Raw genomic sequence first — 27,722 nt, forward strand, 5'->3', positions numbered from 1 at the left:
CTGACCTTTATATTCTCCCAGTGGTAGCTATCTCTCTCTGATAGTGTGTTGTAAGATATGTTAAAAATATCCCTCCCTGCTATGTAGCCTGTAAGAGGCTTCTTCTGTCCATTAGATGTCTCAGAAACGTTTAAGTTGTTTAAACGCAAAAGATTATGTATATTTATTATATTATATAAGATTATATACTGATTATAAAAAGTGATATACTGTCATTGTATGAATGTTTGGCTTTTCATGTGTGAAGGGGCCTTAGGTCAATGACTAACATGCCTGGATAAGAGGCCTGTGATGCAAACTGTAAAGAGATAAATGTCGAAACAGTTTGAACTGATACCCATAATTAAAAGCATTATCAGAAAATCCTAAAAGGAGTGCAGAGGAGAACCTCTACATTTCTGTGAAGTAAATTAACTCTGTTTATTGATGGTTACACAATATTTGGAGTAAAGCCTAATTATCTACAGATTAATTTGTATTTGTTATCAGGGCGTGTGTGTGGACGCAGGATGGGCACCTCACTGGGCTTTGAGACAGCCGGAGGTTTCAGCTGCTGCTGCAGTCGGTCTGGATATTAGCGCTTACAGGGTCTTTCGCAGGCTGATTCTGTCTTAAAAGCATTGATTACACATTGTATTTGGACTGACAAATGTAATTAAGGAATAGTTTGATGAAAAGCTAGTAGTGAGTGATTCAGATCACACGCATACACTACACAAGTGTGTGTATAACTTCACTCTTCTAAATGAGGATATTTTTGGCCCATATCAAGATAAATTAGTCACTACTGATTAACCCTTACCAAGCCACTTAGCCTATGCCTAAAATTGAAATAATTTATGGAGTGTTTAGCAGTGGTTATTCTTAAGTTGTAACATTTTCATTATGTATGATTGAAGAATATTTTAAGACAAAAATGGACTAGTTTGTTTTTTTCTAAAAGGGTTGTGACTAGAAGGGATACAGCTAAAACCAGAAACTAACAATTAATTATAATTTCTACATATTACATTGTGTTGTATTTACCTCTACACCCACCACAATCCTAACCCTTACAATAACTCAACATTTTTGTTGTACAATGTGACAACAAAAAAAGCTGTATTGACGCCTTTTCTTTTATCGTGAAGGGTTTTTCACCACAGTATCTTTGTTTCCAGGTGGAAAGTTAAAGAACGCGACACACACGTCTAGCGGAAATCATGTAGAATTCCATCAATCCGATGACGACTTCAACATTCCTGATGTGTTTCCACTTTTGTGTCCCATGTATTTATCAGACGTTAAGCCAACGCTGAGGTTGAGACTAGCTATATCTTAGCCTTAAACCTTTTAAAAGCGTTCTGTAGCGTCGTATGGAGCCGATCGACAGAATCGAAGCTTCACCATACAGTCTGAGCTCAACGCGTTCCGTCATTACTCGGCTACAGATCCATCACGGGTTTTCCATTTAGTTACCACTGACAAGTACTGAGAAAACAGACTGTATAAACCCACTTTGAGGGTCGCTAACAAGTGAGCAAGCGAGAGAACGCCACGCGGTTAAAATACCACAAACCCTTAGAATGGAAAGTCCTCCCAGAACACTTCTGGTCACATACATTGTCATGAACAAAAAAAATATATAACGTTAAACATAAACATTTATCAACAAACATTTATCAAGGCTTCTTGGCAAATCAAATTTGGGTGGCCTCTCTTTAGGCTACACCTAGACCCATAAACGGTTGAATAAAAATAGAGTGTAATTTTTACTTCCTTAATATATTTAAAAACCATATTAAAAACAAATATAAGCATGTGAACATTCTTAGTGATATTTTTAAGACTGTTAATAACATCTCTGGGGGAGTGGACGTCCATGCATAATTTAAATGGGCGGGTCCGACAGTGCCGATCGCAGAAGAGGAAGCGCGAGCCAGATGATCCGCGTTCGCCTCTAGCGCTGACTTTATGCTTGAGTAACGTTAGCAGATTCACAACAGCGCGGACCTGCCTTCAGTTCTTTAGCAGGTATGTTAACGTTACTTTATATGACTGGGTGGAAATTTTCTGAGTAATTTTAATTAAACACGCGGAGAAGTAATGACTTGGCTGAGTACAAGGCTAGATGAAGTGTTCTGTAGATTGACAGCTGTAAAACGCATGGCTACAGAATGTTGCATCTGGACTGCATCACATCAGATGAATGTACGAAAGAAACGCATTGGGGTTTAATATGTGTAGATTAGCTACAGCAAGAACTTGAGTGTGACACCTTTCAAATAATGCAGTTATGTTTCGATTGCCAACACCCACTGATTTTGCAAGGCAAACAACCAGCTGTACCTGCAGGGTAACTTCGGAGACTAGAACTGACTCTTAGTTACAATAGCTGCTACAACTGACTGACAGGTTTAAGATAAATGCTAATAAACAGAGGAGATGAAGCTGTGTGTGCTTCATTGTACTTTAATATTTTCTTGCAACCCAATTTCAAGGACCTTCATCCTTTGGACCTTTTTTTTCAAAAAGAACAATTGAACAATTTGTACAATTGAAAGGTTCCATGTTAAAGGTTCTTCATTGAACTACATTGGTGCCCATATAGAATGCTTAAATATATATATAATATTGCAGATGTGACTTATATTATTTATTTTATTTCCTTTTCTCATTTGATTTGGCTGTGTATTGTGGTCTGGACAATTTCTGGCTGATTTTGTGAGATTTAGCCAAAAATGTGTGATGAGTATACTTAATTTCCCAGATTAATGTCTGCTACAAAATCTAGTTTAAGATTGGCAAATTAACTTTTACATAGACAAGGATTTGATTATAATCATTTTGTATCGCATAGTCCTGTAAAGTGTGTGTTTGTGTGTTGTCCATATTGTTTCTTGTCATATCAATAGGATCCCCTCAAGGATCTCGGAACAGAAAGGGAGTGTCTGGTTGACTTAGTGGGAAGGTGTTTGATGTGTGTTTCACATTGTATTTTACCCTTTGTACCCTAATGAGGCTAACTTCCACTTCTGACAACAACACGCTTACAAATTAGATTGTGTGTATGTACTGGGTAAAGACCATAATTATGTACTGGTGCACATTCCTTGACCCACGGGTGTGGTTTCTGAGTACTACAGGCGGGGATCATGAGATATGACCGGTCCATTGATTACAGCAGAGCTGTCAGATGAGTATGCTGCAGGAGGTGACGCCTTATCTACATGTAACATCTGCTCTACGTTACATCGATAAAAGTGTTGCAAAGCTACAAGAGTTGCTAAACTGCCTTTTCCCCTGTAGCAACATCACCCTTTCTCCTCTTTTATTAAACACAGGGGGCTGTACGAGATAACCACTTTTGCACGTTGTCTACACAAGCAAGTTCAGAGAAAACTGTCTTTTGGTGGCACTAGTGGTGTGTTGTGCTCTCATTGTGGTTCATTTGCATCATCATGCTTTGGATCCTCTTTGCAGTGCACATGAAACCATTAGGCCCCTAGTTGTATATCTGATAACCTTTTTTTCTGGTCAGTCCTTACAGAGGATTTTTTTGTTTTTACTCTTACTATTATTCTTTTTTTTTTATGAGTAAACTATTGTTATGACCAGGCATTTGCATTGCGCTTGAGGAAAGAGGAAATTGAACTCGTGGTCTATGTGTAATTTTATTTTTTTAATTTTTTCTCGAGGGACAGGAAGTTGAGTTCAAGTGAGCAATAAATCCTTAGACACACTATGTTTTGTTTAATTTAGAATTGTTTATTAAGAATAAAATATACAAAATATGGATGGGGATGTGGTGATTCAGTGTACTGACTGTACAGAGCTTAAGAGCTTGTGTGGTTTTGTTAGTTTTGTAGTTGTACCCAAGTGTTTGTTAATATGCATTTGTGAGCCACTTTCAATAAGACAGGAATGACTGCCAGTTTAATGAAAGTCCTGTGACCAGACGCACAAACATTCGCTCTGTTTTCATATTAGCTTAATAAACAGATGCTGTCGTGCATCACGAGTAAACCAGAATAGTTGTTTAAAGGAATAGTTTACCCCAAAATTAAAATTTGCTGAATATTTACTTGCCCTCAAGCCATCCAGTCAAGATGTTGATCGGAACAGATTTTGGAGAAATTTAGCATTACATCACTTGCTCACCACTGGATCCTCTGCTGTCACAGTGAATGGGTGCCGTCAGAATGAGAGTCCAAACAGCTGATGAAAACAACAACACAATGAATCCACATGACTATAATCCATCCAAACTGTGTTTGTATAATAAACAATATATTAAATGATGGACTGGAGTTGTGTGGATTACTTGTGGATTATTGTTATGCTTTTATCAGCTGTTTGGACTGTCATTCTGATGGCACCCATTCACTTCAGAGAATCCATTGGTGAGCAGGTGATGAAATGATACAGTTCTCTAAACCTTTTTTTTTATCCCTTAAAGGAGAAGTTTAGTTTGCACAACAGCAACAGCCAACAGATACTGAGCAGCATAGCTGTGTTTATTAAGAGTGACAGAAATGCAGTTAGCAGAACTGGTGTTAAATTAAATCACTAGCAGTGTTTAATCAAATCACTCTTAGTTTAACAATATTAAAGTCACTTGCCTGTAGGCTGAGGAAATAAAAAATGCATTACATGTCAGTGACAACTAGAGGGCGCATATTCCAAAGATTTACGTTTGATGATGTCTGCAGTGTTTTGTAATGCAGAGGAGCAATGGTTCTGTCTGGATTCAGTGCTTGTTTGCGGATGTGCTTAGCAGTGTCAGTCTGCACTCTGAGCATTTGCTGCTAACATGCCTTCATTATGCATTGATGTTCAATAAAAATAAAAATAAATAAGTAATGAAATTCCTGGCATTGGTGTGTTAGCCCTCCTCTGTAATTCTTTATATAAGCCCATTAAAAAAACCGTAGACAGGATGCCTTCTATTGGACATGCAGTTAATGTATCACCAGCACACATTGCCTGGATAGCAACATGGTTATGAATCCATCTAATGTTGTTCAAGGGCGGGAATGAATACAGAACAAAGCTTGTTTTAGATTCTAAATATAAGATTAATTTCTGATCTGCGCATGATGCACACATCAAAAGATTTACAGGTTTACAGCATTTGAATTAATGTTGTATTTAAAAAAAAATTTATCACTAGTTTTTTTTTTTTTCAGAACGTTTTTTAGTATGGAATGTACGTGCAGACTAAGGGAATTAATCAATTAAGTTATATTTTTCACACTGACTTACATAGTAGGGAAAGAAATACTATAGAAAGTCAACCAACTGATTGATTAACAGCATTATTCAAAATATCTATTTTTTTGTTCAAAAATAGAAAGAAACTTCTAAAGGTTTGGAATGGAATGAATATGGGTGAGAAAATGATGACAAGTTTAATTTTTGAGTTGAACTATCCCTTTAATAATCAAAACATATAAAAAATGTAATTAATGACAGTAACTGTCAAATTAACACATTAAACTCACAGCAAATGTACATTAGCATTCAAACATTTGGACAGTTATATATTTATTTTTAAATTATTTATTTTAATTCATTATTTTTTTTGCATATATTATGTCAGAAATACGATAAAAAGTGTTAAATATTAAATATTTGTACAATTTACAACGATATGTTTTAATGTTTTAAAATGTCGTTTAATTCCTGTGATGGGAAGTTGTATTACTGCAACAGAAAAAATTGATGAATTTCACTATGCTGATTGCATATTCAAGTAGCATTTCTTATTATTATCAATGCTCATCAGTGTTTTCATGGAAACTGCAATACATTATTTTTTAAAGATTATTTCATGAATAGAAAAAAAAACACTTATTTGAAACAGAAATCATGTCAAATAAAAAATATATTTCAACTCTAAACATTGAATGATAGTTTATCTATATTATTTAATTTGAATGCTTGTTTACTTTTTTGCAATGTAGGCATCGCAAATCACAAAAAGCATATAAAAACAATAATACGGTTCTAGACGATTATTAGTATTATTATTATTATTATAGGTCAGGATCAAAATGCAACAATATTTTACACCAATTTTAATAACATTTATAAATTGTACAACATATGGTTTTGAAAATAAAAGTTAAAGACCCTTTATTTAGGGGTTGTTGATGACGAAATATGACACTTGGTTAGGCATGTAAATAAGGCTTGTGTTGTCTCATCCAGTGTAATATGAGTTGCTCAGCAGCTACTGGTTGTGTTTGTGTAAAGAAACATCACAGTTATGTCCTTTATCACAGTTAACCATCTATGGCGGCTCTTTTTGTTACTTACAGTATCTCAGGTTTCCATCAGCGCTGAAAGAGCCACAAGTGTTGCGTTTCAAACACGTGCGGCACACTCTCTTTCTGTGTGACTGTGCGGCGTGTGGGTGTGTATGGACTGTCATCTCATCTGCCATGCAGTCCTTCCAGGAGATGAGCATTTAATAACCACTTTCTCCCGGAGAACAACAAGCACTGTGGCCTCAAACGCTGCTTTGCTGCTTTGTTTTTTTTGTTTTAGGAGCTGGTGTGCATCCATTAGATTGATGGGTTTAAAAATAAATGAAGGCGCTGATGAATATGATGTTTGTGTGTAGACTCGATCCACTTAGCGATAAGAAAGGGAGATAAGACGGTGGCACTGAATCATCTGGCAAATATTAACTTTAATGGCACTTTTGAGCATGAAATGTCAAAGAGATAAAAAAAGCACATCCCACACAAAACATATGACATAAGAAGCATGTTAGTGCATCTCCTGTAAGGCTGCTAAGGCTCCTCCCCATCTTGGCATGTGACTACTGTTTCAGACCTTATTATTCTTGAACATATACGGACACACACTGCTGTTCACCTGTGAGCACCGTATCAGTGTTTGACCGTATTACACGCTTCTACTTAGTTTGACTTTTCTGGAGAGAAGAAGAAGCTGAGGATAAAAGAAATGATGGGGGCATCTCTGCCTGTGTGTGGGCAGGTTAGTGAACATTCTTTAACATCAGTCAGATTTACTGTCATACTAGATTAAATGGACATTTAATGCTCTTTATGAATGGTCGAAATTATATTTTCTGATCTCCCATGCTGTCTTTTGAAAGAGAGAGGTGCATTTCAAGCAGGCAGAAATAAGGAAGGAACTCTTCTGCTCTGGGTCACTTGTGAGTTTTTCTACATGTGTGACTGCTAGTCTAAAAATGTGTGTAATGTGTGCACACTGAAGCATCAGAAATATCTGCGTTTGCACAGAGGGTGTGTTTTCTGAGATGTTTGCGCACATGTATGTGAAAGAGCGTGAGTACTGCGGTATGTCACGGTGTTATATAGGCAATATTTTGTATTTAATATGAATTAAAGCGGCTCTCTTTATAGAGAGCAGCGTATTCCTCCTACTGTGCATGATGTCCACCTACCTGATTTGTGTCTGATGGCTTATGTTTCACACCAATGGCTTATGCAGTATAGCTACATGGAAAAAAAGGCTTGTATTTGCATTTAGTTAGAATGTAGCTTTTTCGTGCAGAACACTGAATGTGTGATGTAACTTCTGGATTAGATCAACTAGATAAACAGTTTTCAGTTTGCTCCATTTTGACACTTGAAGCAGCATGAGGTTGGGCGTTGAGAGCTCGAGGGTGTTTCTGTTGTAGCGGTGAGAATGTGTCTTTGGAGCTGCTCTGCGGTCCAGCTCCTTTATTTTAAATAGTAGTTTATTGAACCGATCTATCACCGTCCGCCTTCACAGATACAGGTGCATCAGTGAAAAAAACCACAGGAGGTTTCCAAACCTGTTGGAATGTGTGTTTGAGCTCCTCGTCTTATCAGAAAGGTGAAATCTTCTTAGTAGAAGTGAGTGGCAGTACGAGAAGCGTGAAGTAGTGTTTTGCTGATTATTGAAGCTGTCCTTTGTTCCTCAAACGTGAGAAATGTATATGTGTGCACTGGAACTCGAGGTTATTTGACTGTCTGATTTACATAAACGAGGAATATTTGAATAAAGTCTTTGACCTCCACATATCCGCGTGTCTGCGGCTTTTACGAGGATTTTTAGGGAAAACTTTGTCTAATGTTTGCCGTCTTACTGCTTTAGAACATTATTCATGGTGCTGATCCTATGTGATTTGTTACCGAGGCAAGCCTATTTAACTCTCGTTACCCACATCAACCAGCTGTTTGTAGTAGGTTCCGTTCATCACTGTAATATGAGCCTACATTTACCAAACTGAGCGTTTCTTTTTGCATTACCTGGATGTGTATTGGTGGACGAGAGCCAATAATTCAGCGGTAATGTTGCAAGGTCTCTCTGATCTGTCGCTTCAAAGTCTCCTTGAAACAAATGTAGTCCACAGATGCAGAGACACTTGTGTTTTTCAGAATTTGAGATTTAGTATGAGTGCTCAATATCAACCAGTTTTACAGATCATATATTGATTGAGCTATACAGTATCGGTTGATTATTAATGGCTCCAGGTCAGATCCATGGAAACAAGAGTTATTCTTCAACAGGACTTCACTCTGAGTGTTTCCGTCATAGACAAGCGAAACACTCACCTGGATGCCTGGATGAAGTGTTAAAGTAATCATAATGTTGTTCAATGCGAGGTCAATAAGAGATCACTGCGAATTAGTGAATGATTTTAATTTAGTGCTGACTTAGGCTTTCATTTTACAGAGAGGTGTGACGTGCCATTTCGTAGAAAGGCAAATGTGGCATCTCCACCAGAGTTTCCTGATGAATTTCTTATGAATCAAACATGATATGAGAATATGAAAATGGAAGATCTGCTCAATATGAAATGTCAATAGGATTACAATATATACACTACTGTTGAAACGTCTTTTATGCTCCTAAAGGCTGCATTCATTTGATCAGAAATGCAGTAAAACAGTGATATTGTTAAACCATTTTACACTTTATACAGTTTTTAAATGTAATTTATTTCTGTGATGGAAAAGCTACATTTTCAACATCATTACTCAAATCTTCAGTGTCAAAAGGGCCTTCTGAAATCATTCTAAAATGCTGATTTGGTGCTCAAGAAACATTTCTTATTATCGATTTCGATTATGCTGCTTAATATTTTTGAGGAAAATGTGCTACTTTTTTTCAGGATTTTTCTAATGAGTAGAAAAAAAAACATTCATTATAAATAGATATTTCATAATAGGCCTACGTCTTTGCTGAAGGAAAGTATTTATTTATTTAAAAAAATCTTACTGACCCCAGACTTTTGAATGATGATGGTTATAGACAAAAATGTATTTTCAATAGGCAATTTTCAAAGTTATCTTCTAACAAAAAAAAAAGTTGTCTCTTTCATTGGAAAGTGCAAAGCAGATGGGCACAGGCCAAAGGTGAGGTTTGTTGTGACATTAATAAATGGCGATGATTTGGCACATGCATCTAATCTGGACAAAAGGGGGGTTTTTGGTTTTGTATGTGATGCCTTTATGCTTCTCAAAACTTTTTGTGAGCAGTTAGAAGGAAAGAGGAACAGGATGCAGACTGCAGTGTGTTGTCCCTAATGTAGTTTCCATCTTTCTATGGTCAGGAGGGATTTGTCTCCTGTTCTGTTCTGAATGAGTTACTCTAATCCTCATTCCTCCTCCTCCAAAAACAAGTCACACCATACATGCTCACATGCACGTTTGTTCAACATTCCCTATTGTGAAGGCTAAATTCATACAATTATACCTCATACCATTCCATTAATTTTTGAAGGATTTATGGCTTATTCTCAAACGCGAAACATTTTAATACTTGCTAATTTCTCCTGGTAAATAAAACGTTGTGTGTCTTAAAGGAGTGCCCTGGCCGGCAGGCCGACTGTTAGCCATGCTGCGGCAGCAAGAACCCACGGTCAGCACCCTGCATCTGGTGGCCAATGATATGACCGATATCATGGAGAACTTGGACACACGAGAACTCGACATGGGCGATGGGGAAGAGGAGTTTGACAGCCAGGACCCCAATAGTTCAGGTAAATAAAAAACAACAGCATAAAATCGCAAAATTATAAAATATATATATATGTATGTATATGTGTGTGTGTTTTAATATATATATATACAAAAATGTTAAGCAGCACAACTCTTTTCAAAAGTTATAATAATAAAATAAATGTTTCTTGAGCAGCAAATCAGTATTTTAGAATTTCTAAAGGGTTCTGTGACACTAAAGACATTTAGTGTTAAAAGTTAGCTTTGCCATCACATGAATAAATAACATTTTTATATACTGTATGTTCAAATAAAATCACATTTTATTTGTTGTAATAATATTTCACAATATTACTGTTTTCACTGTAGTTTTGATTAATAAACACATCCCTTATGAGCATAAGAGACAGCTTTTAAAAACACAAAAATTTTACCAACCCCAAATATTTGAACAGTACTGTAAATAACTGTCGGAAAGGAATTAGAATGTATTTATTTTTCCCACAGAAAACCGCATCCCCTTCTCAGCTGTGTATAAAACAGTAGGCTTTAAAGAGACCGGGGCACGTGTATTTCTTACCGCGCTTCCCATCACCGCCAAAATCCTGGAGGTGGAACGCTTCACTTCCTCACAGGATCGCTTCAACATCACCTACCAGAGAAGCGTCTCTAAGGTGAGATCTCCCACTCCCGCTTCCCTTCATCAACCGTTAGTATGTGGGCTGAGGAGGTCATATTTGTTGCCCGGGAGATTTAGAGGTTGCCAAGGCAATTTACATGTTTCCCTGGAGATCTGGACACTGTAGACGAAATTACTTGGCACATGCAAATAAAATAGTTTTCAGAAGAATTCTGACAAAAGACCCTGTTAATGAATCTAATCTCCGTTTCTGTTGGCTGTTCGTGTGTCCAGGTGCTTCCTGCAGTGTTTAAGATAGAGATGAGACACGGGAACTTCACCTGGTTGATAAAAAGGAAGGAGAAACATTTTATGGAGCTTCACAGGGAACTACGCACCTACAAGACCCTCCTCAGAATTCCACTGCCGTCCCGCAGGTGACGAATATAAATTTATACAATATTATATAGTTGACTCTAATACTCATAATTGATTCCTGTGATGCAAAGCTGAATTTTCAGCACCATTACTCCAGTCTTTAGTCTCACATGATTCTTCAGAAATCATTTTAATCAGCTGGTTTCATGCTCTAGATACGTTTCTTATTATTAACAATATTCAGCAGCATTTATTGGATATAGAAGTATGTTGTAACTTTACAAATGTCACTTTCAGTTCATTTAAAGCATCCTTGCTGTGTTTTGTTGTCTTGTGGCAATCTTATGATCTCTTCCTCTGTCTTTGCCATCTTTTTTATTTATTTTTTATTCGGATGATAGTCACGCGGAGCGGAGGCACACTATAAACAGGAACCTTGAAAGAAACATGCCAAGTCTACCCCGGGGAGGAGGTGAAGAACTGGCCAGGGAAGAACAAGTGTCTAGTCGAAAAGTCAGTTTCCTGTTTCACTGACACACTGCTGCCGGTGTCACATGATTGATGTCTGACCAGTGTGATTTACTTTACAGAGACAACTTGAAGACTACTTGAATAAGCTGCTAAAAATGCCAATGTATAGAAACTACCATGCAACAGTATGTGCATATAGTAGATCGATCCTGTACAATATTTTAGTCCGTATGTTGTTTCTTGAATTGCATGCATTAACCACTTGTCCTGTTTTGTACTATAGATGGAATTCATTGATGTGAGTCAGCTGTCCTTCATTCATGATTTGGGACCAAAAGGCTTGTAAGAGTCTTCATTTAATGGCTAATAATGAAGTTTTCGTAATTATTTATAGATGATTATTGCATTCTGTGTCATTTTCTGACCATGTTTTCATCCCAGGGAGGGCATCGTTCTCAAAAGGTCGGGGGGTCACCGTATTCCTGGATTGAACTGCTGTGGCCACAGTAAAATGTGCTACCGCTGGTCTAAACGGTCAGTGTGGTGTCATTCATATTCATATTATGCAAGACAATCACCATGCCACTCACCCACAGTAGGATGATTTTCAAGTAAAGACCCTTTTTGTCTTACTGTCGGTCTTTACAGGTGGATGGTGGTGAAGGACTCTTTCCTTGTCCTCATGAAGCCAGACTCAGGTGCCATCTCTTTCGTCCTGCTGGTGGATAAGGTGTTCGACATTAAAATGGAAACTAGAGACACCGAGACGAAGCACGGTGTCCGTATAGACTGTCTGTCCAGGTCAGTGAACACACATGGTCATTGAGGCACAATGTTGACTTTTTTTCTGATGTTGACTGAGTGAAAGAGCTTTTTGTTTTGTAAAGGACTCTTGTGCTGAAGTTCACGAGCTACCGTCACGCTCGCTGGTGGGGGCAGGCCGTCGAAGATTTTGTGCGCAAATACGGCAGCAATTTCCTTAAGGATCACCGCTTTGGATCCTTTGCCAATGAACAGAAGAATATCCCATCTAAATGGTAAATACTCCTTTGTGCATGCATCCAATCGTGAAAAAGTTCATTCCATGGATGCTTTGGGGTAGGTACTTTTGACTTGGGCCAATAAGCAACCACCTAGCAACATCTAGACAACGTCCCACTAAACCTTTTATGTCAAATACTAGCTAGCATTTAGTTTTCAATTATATATTATTATTTATTTAATAATAAAAATAAATTTGAAGCCCACTAAAGCTAACTTTTAGCTTATTAAATCTGAAATGATTAAAACTTTTTGTATAAACCTTTGTTTTATATATATATATATATATATATATGTGTGTGTGTGTGTAATATTACTGATTATCATTAATTATTTATTGAAAAAAATAATAATTTGGGTTTACAAAGCACACTAAAGCTAACTAATAGCTTATTAAAACTTTTAGTTTATTTAAACTTAAATGATTAAACCTTCATTATTAAAATTCATTATAAAATTATAATATATATTATCCTTTTTTCATTAAGTAAATAATAAAAAATTAATATTACTTATGATATAATATGATATATATATATATAAATGATGATTCAAGTTCACTTTTAGCTTTAGTTTTATATTCAATTATAATTTATTAGCATTTATTATGTTGTATTATATTATCATTATCATTATTATTAGTTCTAGAAAAAATATACAAATTATGATTATATTACCTATTATATTATTATATGACTCATTACTTTTATTATATTAAATTACATTTGGCTTCATTTTCATATTTGATTGATTTGTGTTAGCTATTGCATTGTTATATGATATTATGGTATATCATACCACTGATTATATTATTTTTTTGTAAAAATATTCTCTTTCTACCTTTAGCTTTAGTTTTAAATTGAATTATATTAGCTAGATAAACTGATTATATTATTATTTGTTTTCAGCTACAGTAATATGCTTCAAAACCATGCAGAGAAAATCAATAGCGCATCTAGCAGAAGCAGGTCTCCAAAGGTTTCCCAGAACAGATAAACATGTGAAAGCTTCAGCCGTCTGCCGCTGTGTCTTCGGGTGAAGCCTGTTTCACACGAGTAACTTGAGAGAAAGAGAGGGAAAGTGTAACCATAGACTCCATCCTCTCTTGACCCCGTGGAGGAGTGAGATTGTATCTAGGTGCAGCTACACAGATGGTCTGGGCAGATGACTTGTTGTTCATTGTTGCAGCATTAAGCCCTATTATTTTGTGCTTGTTCTCTGAATAATGAAAATGATGTTATTAAGTTTGAGAAACAGCGAGAGTGTGAGCCCGTGGATTTGACTGGCTGGGTGTGTGTGTGTGTTTCAGGTATGTGAATGGGAAGCAGTACATGGAGGACGTGGCAAATGCACTGGAGGAGGCAGAGGAGGAGATCTTTATCACCGACTGGTGGTATGTTGACATAAAACCACTCCCATACATTCAGCTTTCCTTTGGGTAATATTGATTCATTTTAGAAGTACCGCACAGATTAGATAAACTGCATCGGTTCATGTATCCACTGTAAAACTTCCCCTAAACTCAGAGAAAATCAATAACCTTGCACAGTTCTAGCAATGCAATAGGACCATACTGGACATACTGACTTCAGGATATCAGTGTCCTAACCAGTCTCCACACAACAGATGTGTTTTGGTTCCAAATAGAAAATAAAGTGCTTATAGAAGTGTGTGCATGTGGAGCACAATTGAAAAATGAAAAAGATGAACAACATGTAGAGGATGGAAAAAAATTCTTACAAAGTCACTGGAAAATGTATACACTAATATAATATAATGTTTATGCCCAACTCCTTTTACTTTTTATTTTATTAATTATTAATAATTTATTGATTTTTAATTTTAGTTTGTATTAATTTGTAATTGTTAATGTCATTAAAATATAATTTTTTAAAAATGTAATTAAAATAATTAACACATTTATTAGTTATTGAATGTATTATTTTTTGTTTTCATTTATATTTTTCATTTTGTATTAAATTAATACCATTTATTCTTTTATATAGAATTTTGTAACAAATATATCCCTTAATAAAATTTTTATTTTTTTCATTTTTTTTTTAAAAAGTATCTTTATCCAGTAACAATATATGACTGCTAAAGTGTATTGTTCCAAAGTTTGTGAACCTTGAAATTAGAAAAAAAATGACCCATCGATCGCAGTATACTGTTGCTTGTCACGTTCGCAAAAACTCCAATGGAAGAGATGTATGCTTTTTCCTGTCATAACAGTTAGGTCATGAACTGAGATAAAAGCTTAAAGGAAAGTAGTAGAAAGAAAAATATGGAAAGAAAAATAGTTTTATACTTTGTACGCACCCTCTCAGAGGGCACCTCCAGCTGGGAGCAATGGCCAAACGGATCCGTTACCTTCATCAGACAGATGCCTGGTGCTGTGTTACAACATCACTCTATCATCGCAGCAGACATCCTGCAAGTGTGAGATTTGAGTGTGTGTGTGTGTGCACTTTTCCCCCCTAGCTTAATACATTGGAATTTATGTAGGCGACAGTGAGATGTGAGGCTAGACGTTGATGCATATTTGATGTTACAAATGCCTCCCCTGCTGATGAGGTCACCTCTGTGTGTCACGGCAGGCTGAGCCCTGAGATCTTCCTCAAGAGGCCTGTCGTTGAGGGCAACCGCTGGAGACTCGATTCCATTCTGAAACGGCAAGCGGTGAGTTAATCCAACACATTAGTGCACCGGCAATAAACCTTCCCATTCAGTGTACCGTATTTTTCGGACTATAAGTCGCATCAGTCCAAAAATACATCATGATGAGGAAAAAAACATATATAAGTCGCACTGGACTATAAGTCGCATTTATTTAGAATCAAGAACCAAGAGAAAACATTACCGTCTACAGCCACGAGAGGGCGCTCTATGTCTTCAGTGTAGACTACAGGAGCACTGAGCAACATCTCTGGCAGCATAGAGCGCCCTCTCACGGCTGTAGACGGAAATGTTTTCTCTTGTTTCATTTCTCTCGGTTCATGTCAAATTCATTTTGATAAATAAGTCGCAGGACCAGCCAAACTATGAAAAAAAGTGTGACTTATAGTCTGGAAAATACGGTACTCATGTAATAATTTACACTCCTGGGTGTTTTCCTGGTAATATATTTATATTGACTGGTGGGATTGCTGTACTGATTATCAAGAACTGTTTGTTCTTGCAGCAAAAAGGTGTGCGGATCTTTGTGATGTTGTACAAGGAGGTGGAATTGGCTCTTGGGATCAACAGCGAATACAGCAAACGGACACTACTACAACTTCACCCAAATATCAAGGTGAGATTAAAATAGTCAGTTCATGAATTGGCTCACGTGAAGCTGTGATTATGAATAAGTTATCAATAACTGCAAAGCAAAAAATACTGAAATAAAACCTATTTTCAAGTTGACAAATTACAGAATTAAACTAAGTAACAAGCTGTTTTATGGATGGTAACTATAATATTATTACTGAAATCTTGGGTAAGGCTTTATTTTAAGGTGTCCTTGTTATACATTACATGTACTTTCTATGATTATAATTAATTTAATTATGCATACTTTCATGCAAGTAACCCTAAACCAAACACTAATCATAACCCTAACAATATGGTAAAGACTTTAATATTACGTCATACCTAAATGTATAATTACTCTGTAACAAGACACTAAATGTTACAATAAAATGTTACCAAATCAGTTTCATAATTAGTTGCACTACTAGTTACTGTAAAAAGTTATATTATTACTATAACTAGTTACTAGTAAGTAGTTACTGCACAACATTGCCACCACTTACTTACATCACATTAATGGTTCCTAGTTAATTTTAAATCAGTAATTTAAAAATGGTATCATTTGGGAGGTCAGTAATAAATCTGAACGAGTCCCTGACTGGTTCATAGCTGTGTAATGATTTCTACTGACTGACTCATTAAAAGTACTTCTTTGTAAGAATAATTTGTTCCCAGATCGGGCATCTGGCACATACTCTAAGTCTGACTAACTGCATATAGACTCAAAGTTTTCTTTACTGTGATCAGCTATGTTGACTCGTGTTTTTGTTTTGCGGTTACACAATCTTTAACCTCTGTGCTACATCAGAGAGTGCTAACAAATGTTTTTTCTCAGGTAATGAGGCATCCTGACCATGTCTCCTCTTCCGTGTACCTGTGGGCGCATCATGAGAAGATTGTAGTGATTGACCAATCGGTGGCTTTCGTGGGAGGCATTGACTTGGCGTACGGACGCTGGGATGATGTGGAGCATCGGCTGACTGACATAGGAAGTGTTACCAGGACTCTTCCCGTGTCTGCAGAGGTTTGAGAGATCTCGTATTTTATACTGGCAGTGTTGTTTTAGTATGATTTATATACTATCATGGTATTTATTAAAGGGATAGTTCTCCCAAAAATATAAATTCTGTTATTAGTTACTCACCCTCATGTTGTTCCAAACACGTAAGACATTAATTCATTCATCTACGGATTTTCATTTCTTTTTATTAAATTTTTAGACATTTTAGTTCCTAAACTAATTTCAGTTAGTTGCCAATATTAATAATAATTTAAAAAATCATTTAATTATTTATGTGTGTGTGTATACAGTGTATATATATATATATATATATATATATATATATATATATATATATATATATATATATATAAAGCGTAAAAAATTTAATTCATATATATATATATATATATATATATATATATATATATATATATATATATATATATATATATATATATATATATATATATATATATATAAAGTTTTTCAACTAATATTTATATTTCAATTAAAATCAATTTTTGTGACTTATAAATACACAATCAAACACTCAAACACAAGAAAAACACTTTTTTCATAGTTTGGATGGTCTTGTGACTTACAGTCAGGTGCGACTTATTTATCAAAATGCATTTGACATGAACCAAGAGAAAACATTACCGTCTCTGGCCGCGAGAGGGCGCTTTATGCTGCTCAGTTCTCCTGTAGTCTACACTGAACAGCATAGAGCGCCCTCTCGCGTTTGTAGACAGTAACGTTTTCTCTTGGTTCTTGGTTTTAAATAAATACGACTTATGGGCCAGTGCGACTTATATATGTTTTTTTTTCCTCATCATGACGTATTTCTGGACTGATGCGACTCAGGTGTGACTTATAGTCCGAAAAATATGGTATTTATTTGATGTCCTTCTGTGTGTCACAGATCACTTCCGAAGGCTCTCCCGCTATGGCCTCTCAATCAAACGGTTCCAGCACGGAGCACACTAACGGCAAAAGTTTGCCTGTTGACACAGTGGACCAGCCGAAACTGAAAGGACAGGGCAAGACAAAGAAGACCCGATTCAGCATCCGCAGGCACCTGCAGAAACACGGGCTGGCTCCTGCAGACAGCGTGAGCAGCGTCGAGAGCTCTGAAGAAAGTGAGTACGCCTCCGTCTCTGGAGCGCTGGCGAATGCAGACTAGTGGCATGTTACTGACCTAAACTCCCACATTCAGCACGGCTGGTTCTCTAAAGCCTGCTGGCAGCACTTTAATATCACTGAGCAGCTTATGCAGTGATTTACAGTGTTTACCCCAAGTGCAGAAAAACATGAATCATTAAGGTTTTAGTTGAGGCTTGTGATATTAAAATGTGTTTTTATAAAATACGCTTAGGAATATTTTAGTGTAAAATCTATATTCATTTTCAAATCGTCTCTGTTTTTCACTCACGTTTTCCATGCCATGCTTTTTAAGAGGGTTGTCTCGGTTGTAAAGATACCCCTTTTCTTTAGGTTATTCTAACAGTATTTGCAGCCACCAAAATTTGATCCCTCTTAAATGGATTGAGCTGAGGGTGTCCATGCCCTCCTGCTTGTGCCCAAGTGGTGAGTAAGAATCAGGCTTGGGTGAGAGGTTTCAGGTGCGGACTCTGTCAGAGGTTGTCCCTAATTCTGATCCTGAAAGGTTTCGGTGTAAAGAGCTATTTCATGGGTCAATAGAGCAACCTTTCAAAGCACTGTGTGGTTTGCTGTGTTTCAACATTCATCTGGAGGAGTCTGACTAAGATGCAGAGTATTCGAAGCTGGCAGATTCTATGCATGTGTGTTAGTTTGGACTGACATGGCAGTCACTCAACAGTGTGAAATCATGGATTTCTGAGAAAAGTAGAAGTTTTGTGTGTTTTGTATTGATGCATGGTTTTGGTTGCGGTTTTTTGTTGATAGTTTTTTTTTTAGTCTTAATTAGTTTATTTTTTCTGTGACTCTTCTCAGAGACTGAAGCGGCACAAGATCTGCAAGCAGATGTGATTGGCCTGATGGGAAACACGCGGTTCTGGCATGGCAAAGATTACTGTAACTTTGTTCATAAGGACTGGGTCCAGTTGGATAAACCTTTTGATGGTGAATTATTGCATTTAAAGTTTGCATTTTTTTGGTATTACAATTATTTTGTGCATATAAATATAATACAATACAATACATAAAATGAATTAATATAAAAGCTTTATATATATTGTGTATGTGTATATATATATATATATATATATATATATATATATATATATATATATATATATATATATATATATATATATATATATATATATATATATATTCATATTATGTACATTTGTAAAAGAATATTACAATATTCAAATGTTACAGTTTTAGCCTTTTAACATGCTTTTAAATCCTATTTTGACATTTAAAATTGTGTTTTTCTTTTTTAGATTCAAATGATTTAAATAAAATAAAAAATTCTGTATTCTGTTCTTTTTGCAGATTTCATTGACAGGCACATAACTCCCAGAATGCCTTGGCATGACATTGCCTCGGTGGTTCATGGGAAAGCAGCCAGAGATGTTGCACGTCACTTCATTCAGCGCTGGAATTTCACAAAGGTGAGAAAGACAACATTGGCATCATTGTGGATAGCTGACACATAATATGTCCACGGTTTTTTTTTTTTTCTACATCAATATTGTATGTTAAAATGAATATGAATGTCAAAGAAAATTATAGATTGTTGAACTGGTCAGCATTTATTTTTAATTTCCAATGATCCTGCAGTGTGAGAAATTAATTTTTAAAGTACAGATATTCCACACAGTCTTTTTATTAATATTTTGTAAAACATGTACAAGTATGCATAATAATTCAAATAAAATTAGTTTTTACAAGTTTTACACAGCAAGACATTTCATCTTCCTAAATGTATTTCATGTCACCCCCGCCCCGTGCTGTTGACTCATATCATAAACATTGTTTTGAATATATGTTTGTATTTGCATTGCCAACTTGTTTCAGATCATGAAGCCCAAATACAGATCCCTGTCGTACCCATACCTCCTTCCTAAATCTCACACTACTGCGAATGAGATCAAGTATCAGGTCCCTGGCTGCACCCAGACTAATGTCCAGGTACATACAATTTTATGTACACATCCGTATTCCCATCAGATCCTCTACAGACAAATACCACATACATCTTTAATAATTCTCTCTTGAATTATTAGGTGTTACGATCTGCCTCGGACTGGTCAGCGGGTATAAAATACCACGAGGAGTCGATTCATACAGCTTACGTCAACGCAATTGAAAACAGCGAACACTATATTTACATAGAGGTGTGTGTCTCAAATGACATATACTCACTTCTCTAAATGGGTTCATATTATCCCCGTCTAATAGCCTCACTGTTGACGTATTGGCTGCTAACCACAGAGACTGTTGCTTTTCTGTCTATAGAATATACAGGATGTCCTATATTATTCTTTCAATGGGCTAATGTGTAGTGTTTCCTCTTTCAGAACCAGTTCTTCATAAGCTGCGCAGACAACAAAGTCGTTCACAATAAAATCGGAGATGCCATTGCCAAGAGGATCATTAAGGCATATCGGTGAGCTGCATTCAATAAGTTGCTTCTTTTGTTCAGTCTCTAACATATTAAACTAATCTCTGACACACAAAGGCACTCAACTTCTTTAATGAAACACTTGTAAATCAATAAGACTTAGTCTGAAGACAAAAAGTTATTCTTTATTGGTAAAACAATAGCCAGCCATGAATGAATAGACTGTATAAGGCCATACTTACACAAACTGTCTTTGACAGTTATGTCATGTACTTTCTGTGTGGTTTACAGGGATGGTAAAAAGTACCGCGTGTATGTGGTCACACCACTGCTTCCTGGGTTTGAGGGGAACATCAACACTGGAGGAGGCAGTGCCATACAGGCAGTCATGCACTTCAATTACAGGTAACACTAAATACCATATTTTCCGGACTATAAGTCGCACTTTTTTTCATAGTTTGGCTGGTCCTGCTACTTATAGTCAGGTGCGACTTATTTATCAAAATGAATTTGACATGAACCGAGAGAAATGAACCAAGAGAAAACATTACCGTCTACAGCCGCCAGAGGGCGCTCTATACACTCACTGCTCCTGTAGTCCACACTGAAGACATAGAGCGCCATCTAGCGGCTGTAGACGGCAATGTTTTCTCTTGGTTCTAAATAAATGCGACTTATAGTCCAGTGCGACTTATGTTTTTTTCCTCATAATGACGTATTTTTGGACTGATGCGACTTATACTCAGGTGCAACTTATAGTCCAAAAATATAGTAATAGGATCTGAGTATTGAGTAGAAAGAAATTTCCTTAGTTTATACATACTACTATTTAAACTTCATTCTGCAAAGGATGTGAATGCAAAGAAATATGACACAAAAGATTTTGAACTTTATATTCATCAAAGAATCATGAAAAAAAGATCATAGTGTCCAAAAAATAATTTTTAGAGTTAAATCAAAGGGATAGTTCACCCAACAGTGTAAGACCTTCCTTCATCTTCGGCACTCAAAATTAAGATATTTTTGATGAAATCCGAGCGCTTTCTGACCCCGCATAGACAGCAACACAACTGACACAGAATAGTAAGGACATCATTTAAATTTTATGAAGCTACGAGAATACTTTTTGTGCACAAAGAAAACTAAAATAATGACTTCATTCAGCAAACTCTCTTTTATTTTTGTTTTCTTTGTGCACAAAAAGTATTCTCGTAGCTTTATATAAAATTAAGGTTGAATACTGATGTCAGATGGACTATTTTAATGATGTCCTTACTACTTTTCTGGGCCTTGAATGTGTCAGTTGCGTTGCTGTCTATGCAGGGCTAGAGAGCTCTCGGATTTCATCAAAAATATCTTAAGTTGTGTTCCGAAGATGAACGAAGGTATTATAGGTTTGGAACAAAATCAGGGTGACTAATTAATGACAGAATTCTCGTTTTTGGGTGAACTATCCCTTTAAGCAGAACAACTGTTTCCAACATTGCTAGTATTAAAAGGTTTTTCTTGAGTACCAAATCAGCAGATGGAATGATTTCCGATGGGTTTCGTGACAATGAGCATTGGATTCTGAAAATTAAGCCATGCCAACACAGTAATAAATCATGAAATATTATAGATGTAAATTATCAGATAATTGAAAGGAATATTCCATCTTCAGTAGTACATCTTTCTTTAATAAAGCCAGTTACCACAGAAAATAAATTTTCAGTGCTAGTAAAAGTGAAACACTGAATATAATATACAGACAAGTTTAGTAAGTGACTGTAGAACAGCATAGTATAGTATAGTATAATTTATTTTGGAAGTATACTATACTGTACTTGTGACTATAAATAGTGTTTTAATCTTCCATTCTGTAAATAATGTGTTTGACCTCCAGTGTACTGTAAGTGCTTCACTGAAGTGATTTTTTTTTGTGGTAACTGACCACAGAATGCTGCAAATGTGTTTATAGAGCATTGCATGTATTAAAGACAGCACATTACTTACATCTAGCCATAAAAGTTCAAATATTATTCTGCTGCATTAAATAGTTATCAGTTATCTTATAAATAGGGAGTGTTTCATTGGAGGGATTTGTTTGCGAATGTTTTTACTGAATTTATTGTGTCTTTTTTTAATGCAGGACAATGAATAGAGGAGACTGCTCCATTATCTCTCAGCTGAAGAGAGAAAGTGAGTACAGAGATATCTAAATACCTGTAAATGTTTCCTCTGTGAAGGGTGTGTCTGTAATTCTTCAGATGTTCTTCATAGAGTTTCTGTGGTTGACCCAAGCAGTGCAGGCACTCAAAGATCTATGTGGTTTTCTGTATCCACCACTTTGACAAATTAATGGCTTGGTTGCATTTTATTTGATGGGTTTTGGTGTCAAAGAAGAACAAGAACAAGAAAACAAGGATTTCTTGAAGTCCTAGCCTTTTACCTATGAAGCCTTTAGTCTTCCCATCCAAAAAACTACACAGTAATGGACAGGAATAGATCTTATATTCTCAAACAAGTTTGCTGCAGTTGTATCTTCAATAAGACACAACTTTACTATCCTATGAAGGGATTTATAATGCAGCTTTAATAATACTAGATCTTAAAGAAGCCTTCAGAACTTTAAAACACAACAGTGCCCTCTTGTGGTTCTTAATTTATAGTGAAAGACAAAATCATAGTTGTTAGTTGTGAAAGACCTAGTGGGAAAAGTACGCAGTGTGTGGGTTTTGTATTGTGTACCATCTACTTGCAGTCAAACACACTGCTGCAGTGTCATGATGTGGTGAAGAGCGTTCAGTCTGTACCAATTGACCCCATCATGAGAAAGGAAGGAGTGAAGTTTCTCTGTTTGAATAATCCAATACGTTGTTGGTGTTCTGTTGCAGCTTCACTGGATCTGAGTGTTCCCACAGTGTCCCGAATACAGATACATATAACTGGTTGCTGAAAATGCTTTGATTGTGGGTGCATCATTGGTCTGGTGCAGTTATAAATATAGCTGTGGAACTGCACAGCCTTCTGCTCGAATCACATAATCAAAAATGCTAAAATATACAAGAAATTTAGTGACATTTAAAATAAATATTTTGAAGTATGAGAAGCTGTATGTAAGACACTATTTTTTTTAAGTGACACTGTACAACTTTAACACCAGCAGAAACGGAAACTCTATTGAGCTCCTCGTGAGGCGTGAACTTGAGGGGTGTCGAAATACATGCAAAAAAAGTCCAACGATCAAATGGATTAAACAGAATAATTACAGAGCAAACTACTAAATCCCAGTAGATGACTTCTAATTTAACTTAACTGAATCTGAAAATCTTCTAACCTCTGTGACTGATATCATCAAGTTTTTCATATGTGATGATTTATGCTCCAAAATACAGTGGGCTTATAATAATTATTTACATGTTGTGCATTTGGCACACACTTTCCTTCCTTGTCTTTACTTTTTATTCAAATTAATTATTGCATCAGGTTTATTTATATAGTGCTTTATACAGTACAGATTGTTTCAAAGCAGCTTCAAAGGAAAATAATGGTCTTAATGTTGCAAAATTCATCAGTTATTAAATAATTTCCATTTTTATCTATGAAGCAGCTCTATAGAAGAAAAATAGTTTTCATTATTCAGCTCAGTTTATTTTAATTTTGATTAAGTTCAATGACAATTGTTGCAGAGTTTATTATCATTGTAGGTACCGCTTCAGAAACCGTGTGAAATAGTTTGACAAAGGTGTAAAAGTTAAAAGAGAATTTTATTGGACCTTTAAACAATGTACATAAATCAGTATTTCTCGATTCAAGCATACAGAAAAATGTAAATGTCAAAAAATTATAAACATTATTTTATTATATAAAGTTCAACTAAGTTATGCTATACAGATGAATAAGTTATATAGGTAAATGGCTGAACTATTTCTGTAAACATCAAATGAAACCGGAACATGAATGTATAAAAACCCTATTAACATCATTTGCTGTCTCTCTCTCTGTGTGTCTGCAGTGGGTGATCAGTGGATGAATTACATCTCATTTGGGGGTCTGAGGACCCACGCTGAGCTGGAGGGAAAGTTGGTGACTGAACTGATATATGTGCACAGCAAGATGCTTATTGCCGATGACAACACCGTCATCATTGGTGAGTAAAAATAGAAATCTGCAGACAGGAAAAACACATAATGAGTGTGTATCATCTATACATGTGTTTATAGAAATGATGTGGCAATCATGAAACTGCTGCTGTGGTAATTTGTGGTAATGAGAAGTAAACTGTTAAAGGGTTAGTTCACCCAATAATCAAAATTATGTAATTAATAGCTCTCCCTCATGTCGTTCCAAACCCGTAAGACCTCCCCTCATCAGAGGATCCGTTGGAATTTTTTGAAGCATCGAAAATGCATTTTAGTCCAAAAATAGCAAAAACGACGACTTTATTCAGCATTGTCTTCTCTTCTGGGTCTGTTGTTAGAGAGAGTTCAAAACAAAGCAGTTTGTGGTATCCGGTTTGCGAACGAATCATTCGATGTAACCGGTTCACGTCTCCAATACGCATTAATCTACAAATGACTTAAGCTGTTAACTTTTTTAATGTGGCTGACACTCCCTCTGAGTTAAAACAAACCAATATCCTCGGTTCTTGAATCGGACACGTCTGACAGAAACGATTCTTGACTCGAGAACGAGTCAATCTTTCGCTCTTTATCTGGCTCGGCTCGATGTTCATCTTCAGGTCTCTCTTCACAGCAGTTCAGTCAGTGTACTGTTTGAGTACATGAATTACTCCTGGATATTGGTTTGTTTTAACTCAGAGGGAATGTCAGCCATATAAAAAAAGTTAACAGCTTAAGTCATTTATGGATTAATGCTTATTGGAGACGTGAACCATTTTAAATGATTCAGTTCGATTTGGTGAACTGATTTAAGAAGATCCGGTTACATCAAATGATTCTTTTGCGAACCAGATATCACTACACTGCAGTGTTTTGAACTCTCTCTCACAACAGACACGGAAGAGAAGAAAATGATGAATAAAGTCATAGTTTTTGCTATTTTTGGACCAAAATGTATTTTCGTTGCTTCAAAAAATTCTAACTGACCCTCTGATGTCACATGGACTACTTTGATTATTTTTTTATTACCTTTCTGGACATGGACAGTATACCGTACACACAGCTTCAATGGAGGGACAGAGAACTCTCGGACTAAATCTAAAATATCTTAAACTATGTTCCGAAGATGTTCCGAAGGTCTTACGGGTTTGGAACGACATGAGGGTGAGTTATTAATGACATAATTTAGATTATTGGGTGAAGTAACCCTTTAATATCAGAGAATGACAGAGATGGAATGCCTCCTCCTGCTGTTAAGATGTATTAAGATGTATTGTAGTCTATTATTTAAAACTTTCATCATAAATGTACAATGTATATGCCAGGTTCTGCTAATATCAATGACCGGAGCATGCTGGGTAAGAGAGACAGTGAGGTGGCCGTCATCTTTGAGGATATCCACACTGTGAAGTCAGTGATGGATGGTCAGGAGTATCAGGCCGGACGCTTTGGATTGAGCATGCGGCTGGAGTGTTTCAGGTTCAGGACTCATTCAAGTCTGTTTCTTAACATAAACAAGCAAATAAGGTTTAAAGATGTTTTCTACTTCCTTTAAAATCAATAGGATGATTCTTGGCGCCAACACTGACCCCAGCATTGATGTGACGGACCCTCTAAGTGACCAGTTTTACAAGGAGGTGTGGATGACCACCGCTGCCCGCAATGCAACTATTTACCAGAAGGTCAGCTTAAAGTTTTCACACAAAATATCTATCTATCTATAAGTTTCTTTTCAAATAACCTGACTGAAACTTCTCCTCATGCTCCAGGTGTTCCGCTGCTTGCCGTCCAGTGACGTTCGGTCAATTTTAGAGCTGGATGGCTTCCTCTCTAAGCCTGGTTTGGAGAAGGAGGACCCTGCACGTGCTCAAGAGGAGCTGAAGAAGATTCGAGGCTTCCTGGTGCAGTTCCCTCTCCAGTTCCTCAGCGAGCAGAACCTTCTGCCACCCATCGGATCGAAAGAAGCCATGGTGCCCATGGACGTGTGGACATGAGAGAACCTGCCCACATCACCCGAATAAAAACTGAAACTGCAAATCTAGCAAGTGTACCAGGAACGACCTAAGCTTTCTTATCATATAATAAACACTTCTGAGACTGAAAATGAGATCTGAAGGCACTTCAGTTATAAGTTGTTTACCAGATTGGTTTGTTTCATCCCTGATTGTCTATATATTCTAACACTATGCAACTAATATTAATTTATGAGCTACTCATAAATCTTATAAAATGGTTATATGGATCATTTTGTGGTGTCCTGATTGGATGCTGTATGTTGGTTTTGTGCCCTGTAACATGCACTGAATAGGTATTATTCTCTGCAATTAAGTGCCAACTATGTATGTGAAATTACATCTTTTCTCAATATAAAGTGGAAACATTTCTCATGTACTATATCTCGAGGTAATTTATGGTTATTTGATAGTGGACGTGGTCCATTAAATGTTGCTTTCCTATGGTATGAATTGCCATGTTTTGGTGGCCTTATTTCTTAACTGTGTTCTTAATGCTGGTTGTGAACTAAAACCCACCAAAGCATTTGTCTTTTATGACCAAACCAAGTTGTTTTCATAAGACTAGTATTTAGACTTCTCCCCATTATTTGTCCAAATTGTACATAAACTGTAAAAACATGCCTGGAGCTTTAAGAAGTTTACTGTCCGTGCTTGAAGTAATGAAATCATTGCTCGTGACATTCCATTTAAAAGTACTGAATCGGCTACAACTGCTACCATTTAAATAAACTGTCCAGGATTTTCATGTCACTGTAAAGGCCGCAGCATGTGTGTCCTGCATTCTGAGTATCCAGCAAGTATCTTCTAACAGTTGTTAGTCAAGCACTTAAATGTCTGCACTGCTGACTGTGTACAGTATCTGCACTTTTACTTCAGAAACTAATTCCTGTTCTGTTCTTTGTCACCTTTTCCTCATGTATTTTCCCCATTAATTGCATTTTTGCACACAATGTGTATCATCAAAAACACAAATGATCTGTGTTGGGATGTTTATGAAATATGTGAATTGATGTTATACAGATGATTAAACCATAATTTTCACACTATTGCGTCTGTCTGGAGGTCTGTCTATCTATCTATCGATCTGTTATCAATGTGTTACAAATGGTTGATTGGAACATCATGTCTGTTCTACGGCTGTGTCTGTGTGTGTGTGTGTGTGTGTGTGTGTGTGTGTGTGTGTGTGTGTGTGTGTGCGCGCGCGCGTGTGTGTGTGTGTCTCTGGGGTGTCTGGTAATGACTGAATGTGTGAACACTGTCTTACTGTCTCAGTGGTCTGTGTGGGGGTGTGTGGTGTGTAC

General features: G+C 36.4%; 1 protein-coding gene across 2 annotated transcripts; it reads left to right on the top strand.

Moving 5' to 3' along the window:
* The first annotated feature begins 1,883 nt into the window (after positions 1–1,883).
* On the top strand, positions 1,884–27,467 carry pld1b (phospholipase D1b). Of its 2 annotated transcripts, none has more exons than XM_052596210.1 (26): positions 1,884–2,013; positions 9,812–9,988; positions 10,455–10,621; positions 10,861–11,003; positions 11,346–11,457; positions 11,535–11,600; positions 11,699–11,757; positions 11,857–11,949; positions 12,064–12,216; positions 12,303–12,452; positions 13,766–13,849; positions 15,054–15,135; positions 15,638–15,748; positions 16,583–16,771; positions 17,673–17,889; positions 18,725–18,853; positions 19,235–19,353; positions 19,760–19,873; positions 19,969–20,079; positions 20,263–20,351; positions 20,598–20,711; positions 22,435–22,484; positions 24,301–24,435; positions 25,732–25,885; positions 25,971–26,088; positions 26,176–27,467. In XM_052596210.1, the coding sequence occupies exons 2-26, from the start codon at positions 9,844–9,846 to the stop codon at positions 26,398–26,400; spliced, it is 3,129 nt and encodes a 1,042-aa protein (XP_052452170.1). In that variant the 5' UTR covers positions 1,884–2,013; positions 9,812–9,843; the 3' UTR covers positions 26,401–27,467. The 2 variants fall into 2 exon arrangements, with proteins under 2 accessions (XP_052452170.1, XP_052452169.1); XM_052596209.1 differs by lacking the exon at positions 1,884–2,013 and adding an exon at positions 6,826–6,987.
* Positions 27,468–27,722: the final 255 nt, after the last annotated feature.

The sequence above is a fragment of the Carassius gibelio genome, chromosome B24 (assembly GCF_023724105.1).
Source record: "Carassius gibelio isolate Cgi1373 ecotype wild population from Czech Republic chromosome B24, carGib1.2-hapl.c, whole genome shotgun sequence".
Classification (NCBI taxonomy): Eukaryota; Metazoa; Chordata; class Actinopteri; order Cypriniformes; family Cyprinidae; genus Carassius; species Carassius gibelio.